The sequence below is a fragment of the Stegostoma tigrinum genome, chromosome 1 (assembly GCF_030684315.1).
Source record: "Stegostoma tigrinum isolate sSteTig4 chromosome 1, sSteTig4.hap1, whole genome shotgun sequence".
NCBI lineage: Eukaryota > Metazoa > Chordata > Chondrichthyes > Orectolobiformes > Stegostomatidae > Stegostoma > Stegostoma tigrinum.
The window spans coordinates 1,368,436-1,394,404 of NC_081354.1; the positions used below are offsets into that span (position 1 = coordinate 1,368,436).

General features: G+C 45.0%; 1 protein-coding gene across 10 annotated transcripts in view; it reads left to right on the forward strand.

Moving 5' to 3' along the window:
• The window catches only part of LOC125451628 (sodium/hydrogen exchanger 9B2-like), a 180,186-nt gene that overhangs the window by 110,143 nt on the left and 44,074 nt on the right, over positions 1–25,969 (forward strand). For all 10 annotated transcript variants that reach the window (XM_059646162.1, XM_059646264.1, XM_059646171.1 and 7 more), the window contains 2 exons: positions 2,767–2,894; positions 7,442–7,617. In XM_059646162.1, the coding sequence (XP_059502145.1) occupies positions 2,767–2,894; positions 7,442–7,617 (304 nt within the window). The remainder of the gene's footprint in view (positions 1–2,766; positions 2,895–7,441; positions 7,618–25,969) is intronic.

A 25,969-nucleotide genomic window follows, 5' to 3' on the forward strand; every position in this document is an offset into this window, starting at 1 on the left:
TGAACACAGCAGTCCAAGCAGCATCAGAGGAGCAAGAAAGCTGATGTTTTGTCTCTGGACCCTTCTTGATTTTCTGAAGAAGGTCCAGACCTGAAACATCAGCTTTCCTGCTCTTCTGATGCTGCTTAGCTGGCTGTGTTCATCCAGCTCCACACCTTGTTATCTCAGATTCTCCAACATCGGCAATAGCTACTATCTCTGAAGTGAATGTAATATGTTTGGATTTTCAAAAGGCATGTGATAAAATGACAGAAAATGATGTTAATCTGGTGTTGAATCTAATAGATTTATAACTAATTACCATACTAGCATGATTTAAAAATTTATTAATGGGCAGAAAGCAAAGAGTAGAAATAAACAAAATGTTTTCAATTTGGAAGGTTATGACAAATGGAGAGCCAAAAGGATCAGTACTGGGACCGCAGCTGTTTCCAATCTATATTGGTAACTTTTAGTGAAGGGGCTAAGGATCCTGTTGTGGTGCAATGGTAGTACCCTACTCCTGAATCAGGAGACCTGGGTTCAAGCCCCAGCTGCTCCAGTGGTGTGTAATAACATCTTTGAACAGGTTGATTAGAAAAATAAGTTAAATTGTTTTTAATTAATGAAGGGACAGAAGGTAATTTAAGTTTACTGATGATGCAAAGCTAGGTGAGCATTTAAGCTGTGCGGATTGCAAAAGAGCCTACACATAGAGAAACAATTAAGTGAATGGGCAACAGTGTGGCAGATGGAATATAAATATAGAACATAGAACAGTGCAGCCCAGGAACAGGACCTTCAGCCCTCCATGTCCGTGCCCACCATGCAGCCATTCTGAACTAATCCGTCTGCGTACACATGGTCTGTATCCTTGTATTCCCTGCCTGTTCATACGTCTGTCTAAATGCTGTTTAAACATTGCTAATGTAGCTGCTTGTACTAATTGTAGAGCAATGGATGTTATTTACATAGATTTTAGTGTGACTTTCAACAAGGTCCCTCTTGGTAGCCTCATCCAGAAGATTAAGATGCATGGGATCCACAGTGACGTGGTCACGTGGAATCAGAATTGGTTTGTCCCGTAGAAGTGGTGGAAGGGTGTTTTTCAGGCTGGAGGTCCATGACTGGTAGTTTTCCCACAGGGATCCATACTGGGACCTCTGCTGTTTGTGATGTATATAAAAATTGGATAAAAATGTAGATGGGTGGTTTAGTAAGTTTGCAGATGATACAAAGATTGGTGAAGTTGTGGATCGTGTAGAAGGTTGTCAAAGGATACAGCGAGGTAGAGATCAGTTGCAAATATGGGCGAAGAAGTTGCTGATGGAATTTAATCCGGGTATGTATGAGATGCTGTGTTTTGGGAGTTCAAATGTTAAGGAAAAGTATACTTTTCTATAACTTTATGTACTTCTATCAGGTTGCCCCTCAACCTCCAACATTATGAAATCAATTCAAGTTTGTTCAACTTCTCCTTATTGGTAAAATGCTCCAATCCAGTCAACATCTTCGTAAACCTCGTCTGCACCTTCTCCAAAGCCTGCACATCCTTCCTATAGTGTCGTGACCAGAACTGCACACAACACCACAAACGTGGCCTAACTGAAGTTTTACGTAGCTGCAACGTGACCTGCTAACATTTTTACTCAGTCCCCCAAACACTTGAAGGCAAGCATACCATATGCCTTCTTTACCACTTTATCCACTTGTATTACCGCTTTCAGGAAGCTGTGGATTTGAACCACAAGAGGCCTCTCAATATCAATGCTCCTAAGGTTACTGCCATTTACTGTATATTTTCCTTTTGCAGTTGACCTCCCACTGCACCTAACACTTATCCGGATTAAGCTCCATCTTCCATTTCTCTACCTATCTTTCCAAATGACCTGTATCCTGCTCTATCTTTTGATAACCTCGCTTACTATCCTCAAATCCACCAATTTTGTACCAAACTTCTTAAATGGACCAGAGATAATGGGAACTTTTACTTTTTCTGAAGAAGGGTCTAGGCTTGAAACACCAGCTTTTGTGCTCCTAATTTGCTGCTTGGCCTGCTGTGTTCATCCAGCTCTACTCTTTGTTTTCTTAAGTGGACCACCTACATTTTCATCTAGTAGTTACATTTTCAAAAGTTGGCGAGTGTGAGATTGTTCTAATAGAAAAACAGAAAATATTTTATAAGACATAAAACTTGTAAAAGTAGATGTCCAAAGAGTTTTGGGGCTCCTTGTACAAAGAACATAAAGTTTGTCTGCTCCACCTGTATGGTATCAAGAAGACAAATGTCATGTTAGCCTTTATCGCAAGGGAATTAGAGTAGTTTTGGTGGAGCCACATCTGGGATACTCTGCAATTTGATCTCATATTTATGGAAGGATAGACATGCATCGGAAACCGTACAATGCAAGTTTGCTAGTTTAGTCCCTGGAATGAGGAGGTTGTCTGAGGATAAGAGATTGACTAAGGCAGTTCTATGTTCTTTGAAGTATTGAATTGTGAGAGGTGATGCATTGAAAAATGCAAGATCTTGAAGGGCTTGACAGAGACCTCTGGAATACAAGGCATTGTATCATGATAATGGACTAATCATTTAGAAATGAGTTGAGAATTTTCAGGGTTGTGAATCTTTTGGACTTCTCTAGTCATGGGGTTGTCAATGCTCCATCATCAAATACATTTTCAGAGTGAAATAGATTTTTAGCCTGTCAGGAAATAGTTGTCTTTTCTATAGTTTGTGTTAATTTTTACTCCTTTTGCAGTAACACAAGAAATTTTAATTCTTAGGCTCTTCGGAAACTGAAGGCTGTGTGTCTTAGGCTAGCATTTGGCCCTTGTCTTAGTGAAGCTTGTGTTTGTGCAGTTCTTGGACACTATCTACTGCATCTGCCCTGGTCATGGAGTTTTATCTTGGGGTAAGTGCTTTAATTAAAAGAACAGTAACTGCTCAGAAATATATGTAGATTTTTAGGATCTTCATCAAAGTTTAATTTTGAATAAATGATATTTAATGCGTTTTGTTACTGCCTTTTACTATTATTTTATTTAACCTACATCCTTCTAAACCTTTCCTATTCATGTACCTATTCAAATGTCTTTTAAATGTTGTAACTGTACCTGCATCTACCATTTCCTCAGGGAGTATATTCCACATACGAACCACCCTCTGTGTGGAAAAAGTTGCTCCTCAAGTCCCTTCTAAATCTTTCTCCTCTCATCTTAGAAAGATGCTCCCTGGTCTTGAAGTCCCTCACCCTAGGGAAAAGAGCTGCCATTCATCTTATCTATACCCCTCATTATTTTATAAACGACTATAAGGTCACCCTTCAGAGATAATAGGAGCTTCAGATGCTGGAGAATCCGAGACAACAAGGTGTACAGCTGGATGAACACAGTGGGCCTAGCAGCATCTGAGGAGCAGGAAACCTCCTACGCTCTAGTGATAAAAATCCCAACTTACCTAGCCTTTCCTTATAATTCAAACCCTCCATTCTTGGCAACATCCTGGTAAATCTTTTCTGAACCTTCTCCAGCTAAATAATATCCTTCCTATAACAGGGTAACCAGAAATGGATACAGTACTTCAAAAGAGACCTCACCAATACCTGTACAACCTCAACATGGCATGGCCAATTTCAATACTCAGTGGTCTAAGTAATGAAGACAAATGTGGTAAAGGCCTTCTTAACCATCCTACCTATGTGATGCAGACTTCAAATAATTGTGTACCTGAACCCTTAGTTCTCTCTGTTTTACAACACTACCCAAGGCCCAACATTTAATTGTATAAGTCGCGCCCTTCCGTTTTACCAAAATGGAATACCTCACGTGTATCCAAATTAACCTCCATCTGCCACTCTTCAGTCCATCGACCTAATTGATCAAGATCTCCTTGTAAGCTTATATAACCTTCTTGACTGTCTATTATGCTGCCAATTACAGTGCCATCTGCAAACTTACTACCCATGCCTTCTGTATTCTCATTCAAATCATTTATATAAATGACAAACAAAAATGGACCCATCACCAATCTCTATGGAATACCGCTAGTAATAGGTCTCCAGTCCAAAAAACAACCGTCCGCCATCACTCTCTGTCTCCTGCCAGTAAGTGTATACAAATCGGCAAGCTCACCCTGAACCCCATGTGACCTAAATTTATTAGAACATGGAACATAGAACAGTACAGCACAGAACAGGCCCTTCAGCCCATGATGTTGTGCCGACCATTGATCCTCATGTATGCACCCTCAAATTTCTGTGACCATATGCATGTCCAGCAGTCTCTTAAATGTCCCCAATGACCTTGCTTCCACAACTGCTGCTGGCAACGCATTCCATGCTCTCACAACTCTCTGTGTAAAGAACCCGCTTCTGACATCCCCTCTATACTTTCCTCCAACCAGCTTAAAACTATGACCCCTCGTGTTAGCCTTTTCTGCCCTGAGAAATAGTCTCTGGCTATCAACTCTATCTATGCCTCTCATTATCTTGTAGACCTCAATTAGGTCCCCTCTCCACTTCCTTTTCTCCAATGAAAAGAGTCCGAGCTCAGTCAACCTCTCTTCATAAGATAAGCCCTCCAGTCCAGGCAGCATCCTGGTAAACCTCCTTTGAACCCTCTCCAAAGCATCTACATCTTTCCTATAATAGAGCGACCAGAACTGGATGCAGTATTCCAAGTGCGGTCTAACCAAAGTTTTATAGAGCTGCAACAAGATCTCACAACTCTTAAACTCAATCCCCCTGTTAATGAAAGCCAAAACACCATATGCTTTCTTAACAATCCTGTCCACTTAGGTGGCCACTTTAAGGGATCTATGTATCTGCACACCAAGATCCCTCTGTTCCTCCACACTGCCAAGAATCCTATCCTTAATCCTGTACTCAGCTTTCAAATTTGACCTTCCAAAATGCATCACCTCGCATTTATCCAGGTTGAACTCCATCTGCCACCTCTCAGCCCATCTCTGCATCCTGTCAATGTCCCGCTGCAGCCTACAACAGCCCTCTATACTGTCAACGACACCTCTAACCTTCGTGTCGTCTGCAAACTTGCTGACCCATCCTTCAATCCCCTCATCCAAGTCATTAATAAAAATTACAAACAGTAGAGGCCCAAGGACAGAGCCCTGTGGAACCCCACTCACCACTGACTTCCAGGCAGAATATTTTCCTTCTACTACCACTCACTGCTTTCTGTTGGCCAGCCAATTCTGTATCCAGACAGCTAAGTTCCCCTGTATCCCATTCCTCCTGACCTTCTGAATGAGCCTACCATGGGGAACCTAATCAAATGCCTTACTGAAGTCCATATACACCACATCCACAGCTCGACCCTCATCAACTTTTCTAGTCACATCCTCAAAGAACTCGATAAGGTTTGTGAGGCATGACTTATCTATTAGTCTACCATGCGGAACTTTGTCAAAGGCTTATACTAAAGTCCAGGTAAACCACTCTGTAGCCATCAGTCTTTTTGGATACTTCTTCAAAAGCTCAATCATGTTTATGAGACATGATTTCTCTCACATAAAACCATTTTGTCTATCCTCAATCATTCCATGCCTCTCCAAAAGCATATAGATTCTATCTTTCAGAATCACTCGCAACAACCCACCACTAAAGTTAGACTAACAGGTTCATAGCTCCCAGGTTTCTCCTTACATCCCTCTTAAACAAAGATACATCATCTACCACTCTCCAGTCATTTGGCACCTCATCCATGTTAATAATTGATACAAATACTCCTCCAAGGGGTTCTGCAATTGCCCCCGTAACTTTCCACAAAGTCCTGAGATATACAAGATTGGGTCCTAGAGATTTATCCACCCTTATATTTTCTAAATTCCCCTGCACTACCTCTTCTATAATGTGAGTTGCTTTCAAAACATCATTATTCATTTCCCTGAATTTCCTGGCCTTCATTTCTTTCTCTACTGTAAAAACTGACACGAAACATTAATTTAATATATCTCTCATCTCCTGAGATGCAACACAAAGATGGCCTCTTTAATCTTTAAGGGGCCCTATTCTCTCTCTAGTTGGTATCTTGTCCTTAATATACTTATAGAAAATAGAACATAGAACATTACAGCGCAGTACAGGCCTTTCGGCCCTCGATGTTGTGCCAACCTGTCATACCGATCTGAAGCCCATCTAACCTACACTATTCCATGTACGTCCATATGCTCGTCCAAAATCTTTGGATTATCCTTAACCTTATTTGCCAAGGCGCTCTCATATCTCCTCTTTGCCTTCCTTCTTAAGAATGCCCCCACACTCTTTATACAGTTCAAGAGATTCATTTGAATTCAGTTGTCTACATTTAATATATCCTTGCTTTTTATTCTTGATTAGAACCTCAATATCTTCATTCATCCATTGTTCTCTAATCCTACCAGCCTTAACATTCACTCTAACAGGAACATAATGACTCTGAACTTTTATCATCTCAATTTTGAAAGCCTCCCACTCTGCAAACAGTCAACTCCTATCAATTTTGAATGTTCTTGTCTTGTACTATTAAAATTTGCCTTACTCCAATTAAAAATGTTAATTTTTGTGCAAGGCTTGTCCTTTTCTATAATTATTTTGAAACAAATAGAATTGTGATCGCTAGACCTAAAGTGTTCCCCTACTATCACTTCAGTCACTTGCCCTAAGTTTTGGTCCTTCTCTAGTAGGAACGTGTACATATTGATAAAGAAAACTTTTTTGAACATATTTAACTAATTCTTCACTATCCAAATCTTTGACACAATGGCAGTCCCAGTCAATGTTTGGAAAATTAAAATCATCTATTACAACCTTACTATTCTCACATATATATATATATATATATATATATATATATACAGAAATCTTAATATTTGTTCCTCAATTTCTATCTGACAATTGGAGTGTCCATTGTACAATCTCATCAAGGTGGTCACTCCTTTTTTATTTCTAATTTCAACCCATATATTTTCACTGGACAATTTTTCAGAAATATATTTTCTAGTTACAGCAGTAGTGGTTTCCTTAACCAAAAATGGTTCTTCTTTTACTTCTCTTTCTATCTTTGCTATAGCATCTGAAAAAGCTGGATAGATAGATCTGAAAAATAAATTCAAAAATAGAAGTGAAGGAGTCATTTGACACTGTATGAAATCACCTTTATCTGATCTGGTGCTATATTTTGTTTTATAATATTCCTATGAACTGCTTTGTGTTAGGGGCACTAGGTACATGCACATCATTGTTGAATGTAGGAAAATGCAGTACTCTTATTCATTGCCTTAAAATTCTCTGAAGATAACCATGTATGTCTGTGATAGAGCAGTGAAAAATTTTCAGCCTTACTAAATTAAATCAATTTCCCAAGTGCACATGTGCTATTGTAATTTAAAATAAATTTAATTTTCACAGTCTATGTATTTATATCTTGTTATTCCTCTGTGTTCTGTAATGTCTGTTACCAGGTTTGTGATGGGAGCTGTATCACCTGCTGTAGTTGTCCCATGCATGTTGATGCTTCAGAAGGAACTCTATGGTGTTGACAAGGGAATCCCAACACTACTTATGGCTGCAGGCAGCTTTGATGATATCTTGGCCATTACAGGTTTCAATACATGTCTTGGGATAGCCTTTTCATCAGGTGAGCTTTTGAATTGAAATGTATATACTGTTGCCCCTAAACTCACGCAGACTGGCTCGCAAAAGCCTAAGCATACCCAATATTTATGATTATGTTTTTTCTCAATTTGCTAGTATGACCTTTATTCACGTTTTCTCAAAACTGGTAAATGGAATTGTTGCTTCTAATATTGTTACTTAATTGGTGGCTCTTTTAAAAATCAAATACCAGATTCGTCTCAGCAACTTGGGACATATGTAACTAAATGCAGGCACCGATTTAAAGCTAGAAGTTCATGTATTCTGTTTTTTGACACAATCGTCATGATTGTCTTGTTTACATTGGTTCCCTTTGATTTGGACAGCTCACAGTTTTTGACTCACTTACATGATCACAGTTCATAGCTCACAATGTTAACTTCAGATTATCTGTCTGTAGCTTCTGTGCATAGTGGTGGATAAAGCAGTATTACGCAGATATCAGAGATAACAAGGTGTAGAGTGGGATGAACACAGCAGGCCAAGCAGCATCATAGGAGCAGGAAAGCTGACGTTTCGGGCCTAGACCCTCCTTCAGAAATGAGGACGGAGGAGGAAGTTCTGAAATAAATAGGGAGAGAGAGGGAGGCAGATAGAAGATGGATAGAGGAGAAGATAGGTAGAGGGGAGACAGACCGGTCAAAGAGGCGGGGATGGAGCCAGTAAATGTGAGTGTAGTTCCCAAGTGGAATATGAGTTGCTGTTGCTGCAACCTTTGGGTAGCATTGTTGTGACACTGCAGGAGGTCCAGGATGTCATGTCATCTGCAGAATGCGAGTGGGAGTTGAAATGGTTTGCAACTGGGAGGTGCACTTGTTTAGTGTGAACTGAGCCGTAGGTGTTTTGCAAAGCGGTCCCCAAGCCTCCACTTTGTTTCCCTGATGTAGAGGAGCTGGGCTGGACAGCAACTCATTCGGCTTGGGAGCCTGCAGCCTAGTGGTATCAACGTGCACTTCACAAGCTTCAAACTCTCCCCTCCCCCTGCCGCATCCCAAAACCTGCCCAGCTCCTTTACATCGGGGAAACCAAGTGGAGGCTTGGGGACCGCTTTGCAGAACACCTACACTCAGTTCACACTAAACAACTGCACCTCACAGTTGCAAACCATTTCAACTCCCCCTCCCATTCCATAGACGACCTGTCCATCCTGGGCCTCCTGCAGTGCCACAACGATGCTACCCGAAGGTTATCTCAGATTCTCCAGCATCTGCAGTTCCTACTATCTCTTATGCAGATATCAGCTGTTGTAACCAGCCATCTCCACTTAAAGGCAGGTTATTTCACAAAAGAGCAACTGAATTTAATAATGTAGATGGAATTTAAATTATGGAAGATTAGCACCAAAGTGCAAAATGAGATTCTAGGATGATTGCAGTGATTCTAGATGTAATTTTGGTGATGTTGGGCTGCAGGAGTGCCATTGTTGCTCAGGACACCTTCATGGATTATGCTCAGATAAGAGTGGGTGCAGCTGGCAGGGAGGTCAATGCCCAGTATCAGGATATGAAAACTTGGCAGCAGTGCCATAAGAAGAGATTAATTCATCGTTGGTGTTTCAAGTCAGTGGGTGCATCATCATATGATAGAACTTAGCTACTACACCCCTCGATGCACTACACTTGCATCATTCACCAAACAACGCATCCTGTCATTCTGAATCAATGTACGAATATTCCAACTCTGACCATTCGCTCACTGCCCACTTCTTCCGTGTATCTCCAGTATTCATCTACAGCATATAGATCACCCAAGCTCAGTACAGCACAATGATATTCTTCCCTCTATTGCAAGACAAGGTGGCAGAACTGGCAGAGACATGGAGATCTGCGTTTCCTATGCCCAGTTGAGATGTGCCAACTTCATGGGGCTGATTGAAACAAAGCCCGTGTCACTTAGTGTCACTGGGACAGTTGATAGTGAAGGATATGTTCCTGCAATATACCTTTTCTCAACTCCCAACTCACCCAGCTTGTGGATAGTCCTCCTAGAGATGAGTAGTGCTAAACCTAATCCTAGGGAATGAAGCCAGTCAAGTGATTGAAATGTCAATGGGCGAGCATTTTGGGGATAGTGACCATAAGTCTAAGTTTCATAGTCATTATGGAAAGGGATAAGTTTCTAAATTGGGGTGTGACCAATTTCATACCATGACAAGACCTGGCTAAGATAGCCTTAGAGCATCTACTTGCAACTAAATCTACATTTGGAAAGTGGAACTCTTTTAAAGGTGGTAAAGCTCAGGGCCAGTGTGTTCCTCTAAAGAGTGAAGGGTAAGGACAGCAAGTCCAGGGAAGCTGGTTGCCAAAGGATATTGAGAGTTTGACAAAAAAAAGAAGAAAGCGTATGTTAGACACAGAGCATCAAAAACAGTGCAAGCCTTTCAGAAGTGTAGAGAGATGTACTTAAAAAGGAAATTAGGAGAGCAAAGGAGGACTATGAACTATCTTTGGCAAATAGAATTAAGCAAAACTCCAAGGCACTTCTTAAGTATGTTAAGAGTAAGAGATTCCAAGGAAAGACTGGGGCCTGTTAGAGACCAAAGGGGTAATCTGTGAGTGGAGCCAGTGCAAACAGATAAGGTCTTAAATGAATACTTCACATCTGTATTCACAGAGGAGATTCCACTTGGGATGGTGAGGTTCTAGAGCATGTAAGGATTAAAAAGAAACAGATATTAGATGTTTCAGCGAGCATAAAGGTGTATAAATCCCTTGGGCCTCATGAGATGTATCCCAAGCTGCAATATGAGCCAAAGAAAGATTGCTGGGGCCCTGACAGAGATATTTAATACTTCACTGGCCACCTGTAATGTGCCCTTTGACTGGAGAATAGCTAATATGGTTATTTTGTTCCAAAAAGACAGCAGGAATAAGCCAGATAATTATACTCCAGTTAGTTTAATGTCAGTGGAAGGGACGCGATTGGAAAAAAATTCCGAGGGTCAGGATTAACCAATGCTTGGAAAGACAGGGATAGTCAGCATTGATTTGTTGGAGGAAGATCCAACCTGACTAGTTTAGTTGAGTTTTTGAAATGGATACGAAATATATTGATCAGGGTAGTGCAGTTGATGTGGCTTATGGCCTTTGACAAAGTCCCATGTGGATTGCTGCTCCGAAAGCTAAGAGCCCATTAGATCCAAGGCAAGTTGGTAAACTGGATCCAAAATCGGCTTGCAAGTAGGAGACAAAGGATGATGGTGGAGGGTTGTTTTTGTGATTGGAAGCCTGTGACCAGTGGTATACTACAGGGATACGTGCTGGGACCCTTGCTGAATGTTATGTATATTAGTGACTTGAATGTGGAAGTAGAAGGTATAATTAGTAAATCTGTAGATGACACAAACATTGGTGGTGGTGTTTTTAGTCAGGAGGGTGGTCACAGGCTACAGTTTGATATTGAACAGCTGGCAAACAGAGGTGAGCAATAAAGATGGAATTTAATGATGCATTTTGGGAGGTCCATTAAGGGGAGGATATACACAATGAATGATGGGGCCCTAAAGAGTACTGAGGAATAAAGGGACTTGGTATACAAGGACCACAAAACCCTGAAATTGTCAGCACAGGTAAACAGGGTGGCAAAGAAGGCGTACAGGAGTTTGCCTTCATTAGCTAGGGTCTAGAATATAGGATGTTATAAAACATTATTTGGATTGAGACGGAATACTAAGTGCTGCAACCAGAACTGCACAATCAGAAGGATATGATTGCACTGGAGAGGGTGCAAAGGAGATTCACCGGGATGTTGCCTGGGACCAGAAGTGTCAATTATGAGGAGAGATTGGATAGGCTGGGGTTGTTTTCCTAGGAGTAATGGAGACTGAGGGGGGGATCTGATTGAGGTATGCAAAAGTAAGGGAAGCATAGACAGAGTAGATCATGAGAATCTTTTCCCTTGGCAGATATATCTAAAACTGGGGGCATTTATTTAGGATGAGGAGTAAGTGGTTTAAAGGGAATCTGAGGAAAAATGTTTTCATCCAGATGGTGGTAGAAATAAGGAATATGCTCTTTGAGAGACAGGTGTAGGCAGGTACTCTTGCAACATTTTCAGAAGCATCTGGTTGAGCACCTAAAATGGCAGGGCTTAGCAGGGTGTGGACCAAATGCAGGTAAATGGGATTATACGATTTAGTGTTTGGCAAATACATGACGGGCCAAAGGGCCTGTTTCTATGCTGTAGGATTCTGCATCATTCACATCTTGTTTTTTGATATGATATACAAGCCAATGACAAAGTAAAAACATAACACTAACAATAAGATACATACACTTTAGAGCTAAGAATGGAGTTGGAATCAACATACCATGTGTCATATCAGCGCAAGTGAGCTTCAATCAAGACAGGATATGGGATTGTTAATTTGTCATCACCATAGAGATGAGAATGTAGACCTGTTCTGCTGCAGTAGTCTCAGATGAAGAAATTTATATAATGACACGCTTGGCTGACCTACTGTACAGCTACCTATTATAGCCACAAGTCATGGAAGAGTGTGGCTGCAAGTTGACAGAGATCATGATGCAGAATTTTTCCTTTCCTCATTGTCTCCTGGTTTGGACTACAAACCCAGAGATTTACCATGATACCTGTTGCAGGCTTTACGTGAACAGATCACCATATCTACTGCCCTCCTTGTTAGGGTTCAGCATCACTTTCGACAAATTGAGTAATTAACAACAGTAACTCCAAAACAATTTGAAGTACTTTCAGACATTTTGCAATGATAGAAGTTCTTAAAGATCACCTCACGTACAATAGGGGCGTCTCGGCCTTTAAGGATACAAGTATAGTGCCCACCTTACAATTCTGCCTGTTGTTTGCAAAATTATGTGTGAATACCTTGCTAGTACCTGCATGTCCAAGTTTGATATGCTGGCATTACGTCAGTCAGTTGATTTGGGTAATGTTGGATAACAATGATTCACGGCCTTTGAGTGTAGGCAGGGGACCTTCCCGCATATTGCCTTTTCCTGCTAGAGTGTTGCACAGGTTGTACAAGTCAGCAGAATAAAAGGAGAGTGAATGGGGATTAATTTCTCCTCTCTAAACTCTGTGCCTTGATGGATTCTATGGTATTCATATGCTGTAGAACATAACTGTAAGAACTTCTAATTTATTGGAATGAACAATGCTTTTAATCATAGTGTTAAAATTTCAGTTAATTTCGTGTTACACACAAACAAAAATTGCTGGAGAAACTCAGCCAATTTGTCAGTATCTGTAGAAAGATAGAAAATTTCGAGTCCAGTGAACCTTCCAAATTTCAGATCTTCAGCAGCTACGCTTTGTTTTATTTTCATGTGTTCTATGTATTAATTTATGCAGTCTTAATTTTAACATTTATTTTGCTAATGGTTACATTTAATATTTCTAATGCAATTTTATGTTAATTCATTCTCTAATTTGTTTTAACGTACTTTATTATTTGGATGATGTTGGAGGCAAGGCTGATAAACTGACTGAAACTTTTGTTTAATTATCATCTTGATAAAGTATTAGCAGCTTGTGCAAATCTATCCAATGTTTTGTGGGTTTACGGTGCTTCTGAATGCATGGCACACTGTATCACCAGAAACGAGTGCTGCAATGTAGAAATACCCTTGAAATACTGTGTGAACTGTTTTATTTCTTCAAATATTAGAAGTGTATCTTGTAAATTTGTAGAATTGCAATGGTACAAAAATGTCTTAATCATCTTGGGCAGGCTTAAGAACTTAATGCCCATATTTGCAGTTTTTACTTTTTCTTTGAATGACTCTGTTAGAGCTGAAGAATCAAACTATTTCCTTTCACAGTGCCAACACCATGTATTATTCAGCTAGGTATAGACAGTTGCAGATTGAAACTGACTGTATTGCTCTACAGTTATGTGTCTGAATACACATTTCAGCAGAGTTCTCCATACTACACAATGACATTCTCATGTCCCACACCAGCCAATCCCGTTTCAGTGACACTGCTAATTTTTAGTTCTGTTTTGCTCTACATTTGTGTGAACAAAATCAATCTCAAATCCATTTCACATTGGAGATAATGGGAACTGCAGATGCTGGAGATTCCAAGATAATAAAATGTGAGGCTGGATGAACACAGCAGGCCAAGCAGCATCTCAGGAGCACAAAAGAGGAGCACCTCTCTGATGAAGGGTCTAGGCCCGAAACGTCAGCTTTTGTGCTCCTGAGATGCTGCTTGGCCTGCTGTGTTCATCCAGCCTCACATTTTATTATCCATTTCACATTGGATCTTTTTACCCAGTAGATTTAAACAAACTAAGCTTCTTTTGATAATGGTATTAAATTTATGCCCTCCCTTTTAAATTTTTCCTTTATTTTTCCGTTTTTTTTAACCTGCCAGTAGATTTAGTATTTCCAGATTTACTTCAACAAAATGTAATTATGAGCACCGGGGTCAATTCTTTTCCTAATCTTTTTACACTTGACCGAAAAAGCCCCAGTTTCTGTAGTCCTTGCCTGACTCATCCCTAATATAATTTTGTCTACTTGACTCCTCCCTAAAATAAGTCTGCCAAACTAATAAATAATAAACTAATAATAACTGAGTCAAATTAATGCCCTGTCCCTTCAGGAAATTTACTGAAAATCAGCAACAGTAGACACCTGGGGTTAGTTGCTTACTTTCAAGAAGTGCATGGTTTAATGTTAGCCTTTCTTTGTAAATTTGTGTCAATATAAAAAGTGATATATGGGTTGTTATGAAAAGCATTAAGGTAGATAAGTTCCCAGGTCCTGGTGGGGATCTATCCCACAATACTGAAGGAGATGAGAAAGGAAATTGCTGGGGCCTTGTACAAAATCTTTGTGTCCTGTTTAATTACAGATGAGGCCCCAGAGGGCTGGAGCATAGTCAACGTTGTTCCTTTTGTTTTAAGAAGAGCAACAAGGATAATCCAGGAAATTACAGGTTGATGAGTCTTATGTCAGCGGTAGGGAAATTATTGGAGAAGATTTTAAGGACAGGATTTACTCACATTTCGAAAAATGTGGATTTATTAGTCATAGGCTGCATGGCTTTGTGCAGGAGAGATTGTGTGTCACAAATTTAATTGAGTTTTTTGAGGAAGTTACACAGATAATTGGTGAGGACAGAGCGGTGGATGTCAACCATCTGGAATTTAGCAAGCCCTTTGACAAGGCCCCTCATGGCATTTCTGAAGAAGGGTTTAGACCTGAAACGTCAGCTTTCTTGCTCCTCTGATGCTGCTTGGTCTGCTGTGTTCATCCAGCTCCACACCTTGTTATCCAAGACATCTCAACTTGTTTGTCCCTAACAGAGAAACTGACCAAACAAAACACCATTCACCCCTAAACAGATATTAGGAAATGGTTCTTGTAACTTACGTGCAGGCATTATTATGTATGGTCCACAATGTCTGAAATGCTTCATTGCTGACTGTAATACAGGAATCCTTTTGTGCAGACCTCAAAAGGGTGTTGCTGTCAACCTGATCTAAAATTGTTTAGATCAGGTCCTCGATTTGAAGGACAAGAGTACTTCAGGTAGATGTAAAATAGGCAAGTGCCAAGGCGAGAAGCAAGTACCTGTTTTTATGTATAGAAATGTGTCCAAAGATACTTCACAGAATTGGAATCAATCAGAAATCTATGCTAGAATATAGCAGATGTAATCATAGAGTTAGATTTTAAGGAGAGTCTTCAATTAGGAAAAGGAAAGGAAGAAGTGAGGGATATTATCACCTGAAGGCATGGCTGCCAATGGTGAGTGAAATAAGTGGGCTATGCACAAGAATCTAGAATTGGAAGAACAAACTATCTACAAAGGCCACAGGATTGGGGGTAAGGAGGGTCACGGCAATGAATTCATTTGAACATCAATGTAAATAAATTCAATTTTAGGCACTGGATGCCTTTGCAATTTTAAGATCAGAAGTGTTAATTTTTATTCAAATTTTGAAAGAGAGGGGAACTATAGCTGAGGATCTATTACAATGGCAATTAGTATGAGCATCGAGAAAGGAAGTTGTTGGCTAAAGAGGAGTTTGGTAGAAATTGGCTTGAAAGACAAGATGAGCTTGGTGAGACTATGCAGAGACATAAAATCAGAATGATCAAATCTTGGAGGAGCTGAGCTTAATGAATTGAAGACAAGTGAATGAACTAAGGAGTTATTAGTATCTGGATGTAAGTTTGCTTGCTGAGCTGGAAGGTTAGTTTTCAGACGTTTCGCCACCTTTTTTTCATTTGAAAAAATATACTTTATTCATAGAATGTACAAAAAAAAACATTTATACACCTACCCAGTCATCAAGCCGCACCGGGTTACCCAGGGGGTACATACACCAACTAAAGGCAAAAACAAAACAAAGAAGAAAAAAAACAAAGCAAAGAAAATACCCTGGCAGTCTCCCCGCACAGTCCCCATTGGCCCCCTGACCAGTTGGGGAAGGCGCCAGCTGGGCCCAGTTACCAGATAGGGCCCTTTTTTCTATTCTGGATGAGGGATTTCATACGGTGGTCTTTCCGCACCGTGCCTTGGCGGCAGCTGCCCCAAGCTTTAGCGCGTCCCTCAGCACGTAGTCCTGGACCTTGGAGTGCGGCAGTCTGCAACACTCGGTCGGGGTCAGTTCTTTCAGCTGGCAGACCAGCAAGTTTCAGGCAGACCAAAGAGTGTCTTTCACCGCATTGATGGTCCTCCAGGCGCAGTTGATGTTGGTCTCGGTGTGCGTCCCGGGAAACAGCCCGTAGAGCATGGAGTCCCCTGTCACAGAGCTGCTCGGGACGAGCCTCGACAAATACCACTGCATCCCCCTCCAGACCTCCTGCACATAGGCACACTCCAGAAGGAGGCGATCGACAGTCTCGTCCCCCCCACAGCCGCATCCAGGGCAGCGTGCGGTGGTGCAGAGATTCCGGGCATGCATATAGGATCTCACTGGCAGAGCCTCTCTCACTGCCAGCCAAGCAATGTCCTTGTGCTTGTTTGAAAGTTCTGGCGATGAGGCATTCTGCCAAACGACTTTGGCAGTCTGAGTGGGGAACCACACGACAGGATCCACCCTCTCCTTTTCCCGAAGGGTCCCGAGGATACTACGTGCTGACCACTGCCTGACGGCCTTGTGGTCAAAGATGTTTCCTTTCAAAAATTTCTCCACAAAGGACAGTTGGTACGGGACGGTCCAACTACTCGAGTGTTCCGCGGCAACGAGGCCAGGCCCATCCTTCGCAACACCGGGGACAGGTAGAACCTCAGTAAGTAGTGACACTTGGTGTTTGCGTACTGAGGATCTACGCACAGCTTGATGCAGCCGCACACAAAGGTAGCCGTCAGGGCGAGGGTGGCGTTCGGTACGCCCTTTCCCCCATTTTCCAGGTCTTTGTACATGGTGTCCCTGCGGACCCGGTCCATCCTCGACCCCCAAATGAAGTGGAAGATTGCCCGGGTGACCACAGCGGCGCAGGTCCAGGGAATAGGCCAGGCCTGCGCCACATACAACAGTACCGAAAGCCCCTCGCACCTGACAACCAGGTTCTTACCCGTGATGGAGAGGGACCGGAGCGTCCACCTGCCCAGCCTTTGCTTCAGTTTGGTGATACGCTCCCCCCAAGTCTTAGTGCACGCCCCAGCTCCACCAAACCAAACACCCAGCACCTTCAGGTAGTCTGTCCTGACGGTGAAGGGGATGAAGGAGCGGTCGTCCCAGTTCCCGAAGAACATGACCTCGCTCTTACCCCAATTGACTTTGGCACCCGAGGCCAGGTCAAACTGGCCGCAGATGTCCAACAGCCTACTCACCGACTGACGATCGGTGCAGAAGACGGCGACGTCGTCCATGTACAGGGAGGTCTTGACCTGAAGGCCTCTGCCACCTGGGATAGTCACGCCCTTCAGGCTCACGTCCTTCCTGATGGATGCGGCGAAGGGCTCCACACAGCACACGAACAAGGCAGGAGAGAGCGAGCAGCCCTGCCTGACTCCAGATCTGACGGGAAAACTGTCCAATTCCCACCCGTTGATCGAGACTGCACTAACGATGTTGGTGCAGAGCAGCCGGATCCAATTGCGGATGCCCTCCCCGAACCCCAATTTGGAGAGGACGTCCCTCATGTAAGCATGAGAGACCCTGTTGAAGGCCTTCTCCTGGTCCAGGCTGACGAGGCAGGTGTCCACCCGCCTGTCCTGCACGTAGGCGATCATATCCCTGATGAGTGCGAGGCTCTCAGCGATCTTCCTGCCTGGCACAGCACAGGTTTGGTCAGGGTGAATCACCGACTCCAGGACAGACCTGTCCTGGTTGGCTATGACCTTGGCCAGGATTTTGTAGTCCACGTTCAATAGTGAAATGGGACGCCAATTCTTAATTTTTTCCCTCTCCCCCTTCCTCTTGTAAATGAGGGTGATGATGCCCTTCCTCGTGGACTTGCACATTTCCCCTGCCCGAAGCGCACTATCATACACCTCCAGCATGCCCTGGCCGACCAGGTCCCACAGAGCGGAATACAGCTCGACCGGTAAGCCATCGCTCCCAGGAGTCCTATTCCTGTCCAAGGACTTGAGGCCTCTGGTCAGCTCGTCCAAGGATATCGGCCAGTCCAGCCAGTCCCTTGTGCCGTCGTCTAAGACCTCCGTGATAGACGACAGGAACGACTCGGAGGCCGTGCTGTCCGTGGGCTTTGTGTCGTACAGTCCGGCATAGAAGGATCTGCTGGTCCTCAAAATGTCGGGCCGAGATGACGTCACCGAGCCGTCGTCCTCCTTCAGCCGGCTAAGCACAGAGCTCTCTTTGTGCACCTTCTGAAAGAAGAAATGCGAGCACGTCTCGTCCTGCTCCACGGAGCGGACCCTGGACCGGAAGATTATCCTGGAGGCCTCCACGGCAAAGAGCGAGGCTTTCTGGCCCCTCACCTCGCGGAGGTCCTCTGTGACATCGACCCCCCCATCAACTGCAGAAGGAGCAGGTTCTGCACCCTTTTCTGGAGTCGCGACAGCTTTCCCCGCCTCTCTCTCGCCTTCCGAACACCCTTGAGGACAAAGAACCTCTTGATGTTCTCCTTCACCGTCTCCCACCAGTCGCCGGAGACTCAAAGAGGGGTTTCACGGTTCTCCAACCGGCGTACTCCCTCTTAAGCTCCTCGACATTCTCTGGGGTTAACAGAGTCGTGTTGAGCTTCCACGTCCCCTTGCCGGCCGGCCAGTCGGCCAGCAGGAGGCAGTGGTCAGAGAAGAACACCGGCTCAATGCCGGTGGACCTAACCGAGAACGCCCGTGACACAAACAGCAAGTCTATCCTTGAGTGAATAGACCCATCTGGCTGCGACCAGGTGTATCTCCGCTGTGCTCCGTCTGCAGGGGTGCTGAAGCCGTCAAGCAGCTTGGCGTCCTTCACCGTGCCCATCAGGAACCTGGACATGACATCCAGTTGACTCCCCCCACCCGCTGTCCCCACGCCGGATTTTCCATCTGCATCGATGATCCAGTTGAAATCTCCGCCTAGGATGACCGGCCTGGACGTAGCCAGCAGGGGTGGAAGCCGCTGCAGGACGGCCAACCGCTCACTCCGTACCGCTGGGGCGTACACGTTGATCAGCCTCAGGGGAGTGTTCCTGTAGGTGACGTCTGCCACTAGGAGGCGCCCCCCCCCACCACCACCTGAACTTGAGAGATGGTGAAGTTGTGCCCCCGCAGCAGAATAGCCAGGCCCGAGGAGTGACAGCCATTAACCCCCGACCAGATCGAAGGCCCACAGGTCCAGGCGCCGGACCAATTACCGTACCTGCTGAGGTGCGGTATCCCGCACTCCTGCAGAAATAGGAGGTCCGCCTTGATGGTGGTCAGGTAGGCCAACGTGGACACACATCTTGCGGTGGACTTGACGCTGCGCACGTTTATGCTCGCAACTCGTACCCCCATTGTGGGCAGTGACCGCAGTACCCTCCCCAAGTCCAAGGTCCAGCCCCTCTATCTGTCCCTTCATGCCCATTGCCCGGGCTAACTGCTGGACGCTCTCCAGGCTCAGGAAACCATCTGTGCTGCCTTCCAGGTGGCATCCTCCCGTCGGTATGGAGGCAGGAGAGTCCAGCTCCACGTCAGACTGGGGACGCGCTGTTTCCTCCTTCCCGCCTGGAAGTTCCGGGGACACCTCCAGGGCCCCAGCAGCACGTGACTGGGTGTCGGAGGGAGCCTCAGGATGCCTCCCGTCACCTGGAAGCGGGGTGCTGCTTTCCTTCTCCCTTGAGATCTTTAGCTTCTGCTTTGGGCGGGCCCCCTCCGAATCTCCCTCGTCAGAGGAGCTCTTATAGCCCCCCTGTAGCTGCCTCTTCCCGCCTGATGGTTGCGGTTCCTGGGCCCGCCGACGCGCCTTCCTCCTTGCTTTCCGGACTGTTGTCCACTCCCCTGGGTCGCCTGTCGCCGCCTCCATCGACTCCGGGTTGTCGGGGGGGAGCGGAGCCTGGAGGGGCGCTTTGCTGGCCTTGGGCCCATCCTGTGGGGCTGGGCCCTCCTGCACGACCTGGCCCTCCTGCACATTAGTGGGGTCCTTGCAGGGCCCTGGTGCCCTCCTCTCCTCCGGGGGGGCTGGCCCCGCATTGCCCCTGCCGGCGACCTGGGCATAGGTGGTCCCCCGCCGTGGGCATGCCCTATAGAGGTGGCCCACTTCCCCACAAAGGTTGCAGCTTTTCTCTTGTGGGCAATCCTTTGCAAGGTGTCCCTCCTCCCTGCAGTTCCTGCAGATGGTGGCTTTGCAGTCGGCCGCCACGTGACCTGACCTACCACAGGCATGGCAGACTTTAGGTTGCCCTGCGTAGGTCAGGTAGCCCTTGCTCCCGCCGATCGCGAAGCTGGACGGTGGGTGTATGACGTTCCCGTCCGCGCCCATCCTCAGCGTCACCTTGACCTGCCTCTTACTGGCCCAGATGCCAAAGGGGTTCATGATGTCGGTTAGGTCCCCTTCCACCTTCACGTACCTTCCAAGGAAGGTCAGGACATCAACTGCTGGCACATGCGGGTTGTACATGTGTACAGTCACCATACGGCTCCTCTGCGCTGGCATCACGAACAGTGGGACAGCGGTCAATACAGAGAGGGGGCCCTCACCTCCTTTCTCCTTGAAAACCTCCTGGAAGCGCTCGCAAAGCTTGGCACTCCTGAAGGTCACGTCATTAAAAACCTCCTCCGGGGAAATCCTGCAGGCAGTAAATGTCCGCAGCAGCGAACCCACAACAGTCCAATAGGACCCTCTTCACGAAGAAGGTGCGATCCACAGGTGCACCTTCATCCACCTTCTTCACGGAAACACGGATGGTGTTCCGGACCCCCTGACCTGGGGCACGAGCACTTGCCGCAGCCATTGTCGCAGGTTGGCTGCTCCCCTGAACCAGCGTTAGGCCGAAGCCAGCATTAAGATTCACCAGTTTCAAGGGTGCACAGCCAACCCGACATCTTCCTTCCACCTCCAACACAGCGCTCTCCTCCTCTCGGTCCACAAGAGAGTGGGTCTTTATTTTGTTCCAGATGTAAGCTGGTTCACTGAGCTTGAAGGTTTGTTCCCAGACAATCAGTCACCATTCTAGATAACATCATCAGTGAGCCTCCAATGAAGCGCTGGTGTTATGTGCTGCTTTCTATTTATCTGTTTAGGGTTCCTTGGGTTGGTGATGTCATTTCCTGCGTTGGTGATGTCATTTCCTGTTCTTTTTCTCAGGGGATGGTAGATGGGCTCCAAGTCAATGTGTTTGTTGATGGAATTCCGGTTGGAATGCCATGCTTCTAGGAATTCTCATGCGTGTCTCTGTTTGGCTTGCCCTAGAATAGATGTGTTGCCCCAATCAAAGTGGTGTCCTTCCTCATCTGTATGTAAACAAACCTTCCAGCTCAGTGAGCAAACTCACATCCAGAAACTCAACCTCAGCTACAAATCTTCTCAAAACTCGCTAGTTATTAGTATAGAAGAAAGGCATTCTACCCTGCATGACTGTCAGCTCTTTGAACTATTCAATTAGCTCTGCACACCTGCTCAAATTTCTGGATTATGTCACTTAGTAAGAATTATTTTAGGAAGTTCTGCCCAGTTATTCCTGGAGGTGAGGGTAGCTGAGCCAGGAAGTTGTGTTTACTGAGACGCTTCGTAGTTGAGAAGAAAGCAAGCAGTTATCTTTGCTTTCCAGGATGATCCTGGAGTGACAGAGAAGAGGACAAGGCATGATTACTGCTTGATGTGATCCAGTCAAACATGGCATTGGATGGTGAAGCCAGCTGCGAGTCAGAGCATTCGGATCATCTTGGATTTGAAGGAATGAAGTTGGGGACTGTTGCAAGGGAATAGCCAAAGTGAGAGAGAGCAAGTGTTTTATTGTGGACAAGAACTTCGGAAGCTGAAGTAAGGGTAATGTTTTCTATTTGTAGAATGCACATGCCTTTCTTTGAACTGGGTACCTGGTATTTAATAGTAAATTGGCACTTTTCCTCAGCCCAGTTAGCATTTCTCATTTGTTCCCTCATTATGGACTTTAGACATTCTACCAGTCAATTGCTGCATGTTTATCATTGACTACGTTTTGGGGAAAGGTTGGCAGGGTCTCCCTCAACACTAAAAGTGGTAATGTTTCCTTCCTCCAGCACACCAGGCTTCTTTCTGTGAAAGAGGAAACTTGAGTTTCCCCTAGCTACAGTACATGTAACACTAGCTATTTTATATATAACACTAGTATTGCATATAACAATAGCACATGGTGCTATATTATAATATAGAAACTACGAGTAAAATGGTGGCGAGGGAGAGAACAGGTCTGCTTAAAGATCGGCATGTCCATCTATGTGTGGAGCCACAGGGGAAGGGAGAGATTTTCGGTGAATATTTTTCCTCCCTGTTTACTGAGGAGAGAATCATGGATGCTAAGGAAATAAGGGAAACAAGTGGGAATATTTTGGACTGCATACATATTACCAGGGAGAAGATGTTTGCAGCCTTAAAGTGCACTAAGGTGGATAAATCTCTTGGGCCGGATCAAGTCCACCCTCGGACATTGTGGAATGCTAGGGTAGAAATTGCAGAGGCAGTTGCAGAGATTTTCCTTCATCTTTAGCCACTGGTGAGGTTCCGAAAGACTGGAAGATGGCTAATGTTGTTCCATTGTGCAAGAAAGGTAACATAGACAAGCCAGGGAACTACAGGCCAGTGAGCCTGACATCAGTGGTAGGCAAGTTATTGGAGAGGATACTGAGGGACAGGATCAATGAACATTTGGATAGTCAAGGTCTGACTAGGGATGGTCAACATAGATTTGTGCTCAGAATGTCATATCTAGAAAATCTTTCTGAAGTTTTCAAAGAGGATGGACGAGGGAAGGGCAGTGGATGTTGTCTATATGGACTCTAGTAAGGCCTTTGACAAGGTCCCACACAGCAGGCAAGTCATGAAAGTTAGGTTGCGTGGGATCCAGGAAAAGCTAGCTAATTGGATTCAAAGGGTGATAGTTAAAGATTGTTTCTTGGATTGGAGGCCTGTACCACAATGGGCAGTGCTGGGGCCTTTGTTATTTGTTATTTACATAAATGATCTGGATGTAAGTATGGAAGGCAAGAACAGGAAGGCAGATTACTATCTCAATGGAGTCAAGTTAGGTAAAGGGGAAGCACAACGAGATCTAGGTGTTCTTGTACGTCAGTCAATGAAAGCAAGCATGCAGGTACAGCAGGCAGTGAAGAAAGCTAATAGCATGCTGGCCTTCATAACAAGAGGAATTGAGTATAGGAGCAAAGAGGTCCTTCTGCAGCTCTACAGGGCCCTGGTGAGACCACACCTGGAGTATTGTATGCAGTTTTGGTCTCCAAATTTGAGGAAGGACATTCTTGCTATTGAAGGAGTGCAGCATAGGTTCATGAGGTCAATTCCCAGGATGGTGGGACTATCATATGTTGAAAGATTGGAGCGACTGGGCTTGTATACACTTGAGTTTAGAAGGATGAGAGGGGATCTCATTGAGGCATACAAGATTATTAAGGGATGGGACACTGTGGAGGCAGGAAGCATGTTTCCGCTGATGGGGGAGTCCAGAGCCAGAGGACACAGTTTAAAAATAAGGGGTAGGCCATTTAGAACAGAGTTGAGGAAAAACTTCTTCACCCAGAGAGTGGTGGATATATGGAATGCTCTGCCCCAGAAGGCAGTGGAGGCCAAGTCTCTGGATACTTTTAAGAAGGAGATAGATAGAGCTCTTAAAGATAGAGGAATCAAGGGTTATGGGGATAAGGCAGGAACAGAATACTGATTGTGGATGATCAGCCATGATCATAACGAATGGTGGTTTTGGCTCGAAGGGCCGAATGGCCTACTCCTGCACCTATTGTCTAACGTCTATTAGTAAGTTTGAGGAAGATACAAAAGTAGAAGGTATCGTTGGTAATAAAAGTGGTTATCAAAAATTAGAGAAGGATTTTGATTAGATGGGGATGCGGACTAAGGATTGACAAATGCAATTCAATACAGATAAGCGTGAGGTGTTGCATTTTGGAAAGTCAAACCAGGGTAGGACTTATACAGTAAATGGCAAGGTCCTGAGGAGTGTTGTGTAACAGAGGGACCTAGGAATACAAGTACATTGTTCATTGAAAGTAGCACCACAGGTGGATAGAATAGTGAAGAAGCCATTTAGCATGCTGGCCTTCATCGGTTGAGGCAATGAGTTTAGGAGGTGGAATAACAGACTGTAGAGCTGGATGAACACAGCAGGCCAAGTAGTATCTTAGGAGCACAAAAGCTGATGTTTTGGGCCTAGACCTTCTGAAAAGGGGAAGAGAGTGCTGAAATAAATAGGGAGAGAGGGGGAGGTGGCTCAAAGATGGATAGAGGAGGAGATAGGTGGAGAGGAGACAGACAGGTTGAAGAGGCAGGGATGGAGCCAGTAGAGGTGAGTGTAGCTGGGGAGATGGTGAGCGGATAGGTCATTCGGGGACGACGGGCAGGCCAAGGGGGCGAGATGAGGTTAGTAGGTAGGAAATGGAGGTGCGGCTTGAGGTGGGAGGAGGGGATAGGTGAGAGGAAGAACAGGTTAGGGAGGCGGGGACGAGCTGAGCCGGCCCTGGGATGCAGTTGGGGGGCGGGGGAGATTTCGAATCTTGTGAAATCCACACTGATACCATTGGGCTGCAGGGTTCCCAAGCGGAATATGAGTTGCTGTTCCTGCAACCTTCTAGTGGCATCGTTGTTGCACTGCAGGACGCCCATGATGGACATATCGTCTGAGGAATGGGAGGGGCAGTTGAAATGGTTCACGACTGGGAGGTGCAGTTGTTTATTGCGAACTGAGCGGAGGTGTTCTGCAAAGTGGTCCCCAAGCCTCTGCTTGGTTTCCCCAATGTAGAGGAGGCTACAACGGGTACAGCAGATGCGGTAAACCACGTTGGCAGAACATCTGCTTGATGTGGAAATTCTTCTTGGGGCCTGGGATGTGGGTGAGGGTGGAGGTGTGGGGACTTCTAGCACTTTCTGCAGTTGCAGGGGAAAGTGCCGGATGTGGTGGGGTTGGAGGGGAGTGTGGAGCGGACAAGGGAGTCCTGGAGAGAGTGGTCCCTCTGGAAAGCAGACAAGGGTGGGGAGGGAAAAATGTCTTTGGTGGTGGGATCGGATTACATAAGACCATAAGACATAGGAGTGGAAGTAAGGCCATTCAGCCCATCGAGTCCACTCTGCCATTTAAATCATGGCTGATCGACATTTCAACTCCATTTCCCTGCACTTTTCCCGTAGTTCTTGATTCCTTGTGAGATCAAGAATTTATTGATCTCTGCCTTGAAGGCATCTAACGTCCCGGCCTCCGCTGCACTCTGTGGCAATGAATTCCACAGGCCCACCACTCTCTGGCTGAAGAAATGTCTCCTCATTTCCGTTTTTAATTTACCCCCTCTAATTCTAAGGTTGTGCCCACAGATCCTACTCTCCCTGCCTAATGGAAACAACTTCCCAGCGCCCACCCTTTCTAAGCCATACATTATGTTGTAAGTTTCTATTAGATCTCCCCTCAACCTTCTAAACTCTAATGAATACAATCCCAGGATCCTTAGCCATTCATCGTTAAGCCTACCATTCCAGGGATCATCCATGTGAATCTCCGCTGGACACGGTCCAGTGCCAGTATGTCCTTCCTGAGGTGTGTGGCCCAAAATTGGACACAGTATTCTAAATGGGGCCTAACTAGAGCTTTATAAAGTCTCAGAAGCACATCACTGCTTTTATATTCCAACCCCCTTGAGATAAGCATTTGTTTTCTTAATCACGGACTCTACCTGCAAGTTAACTTTCAGAGAATCCTGGACCAACACTCCCAAATGCAATTACAGATGGCGGAAATGTCGGAGCA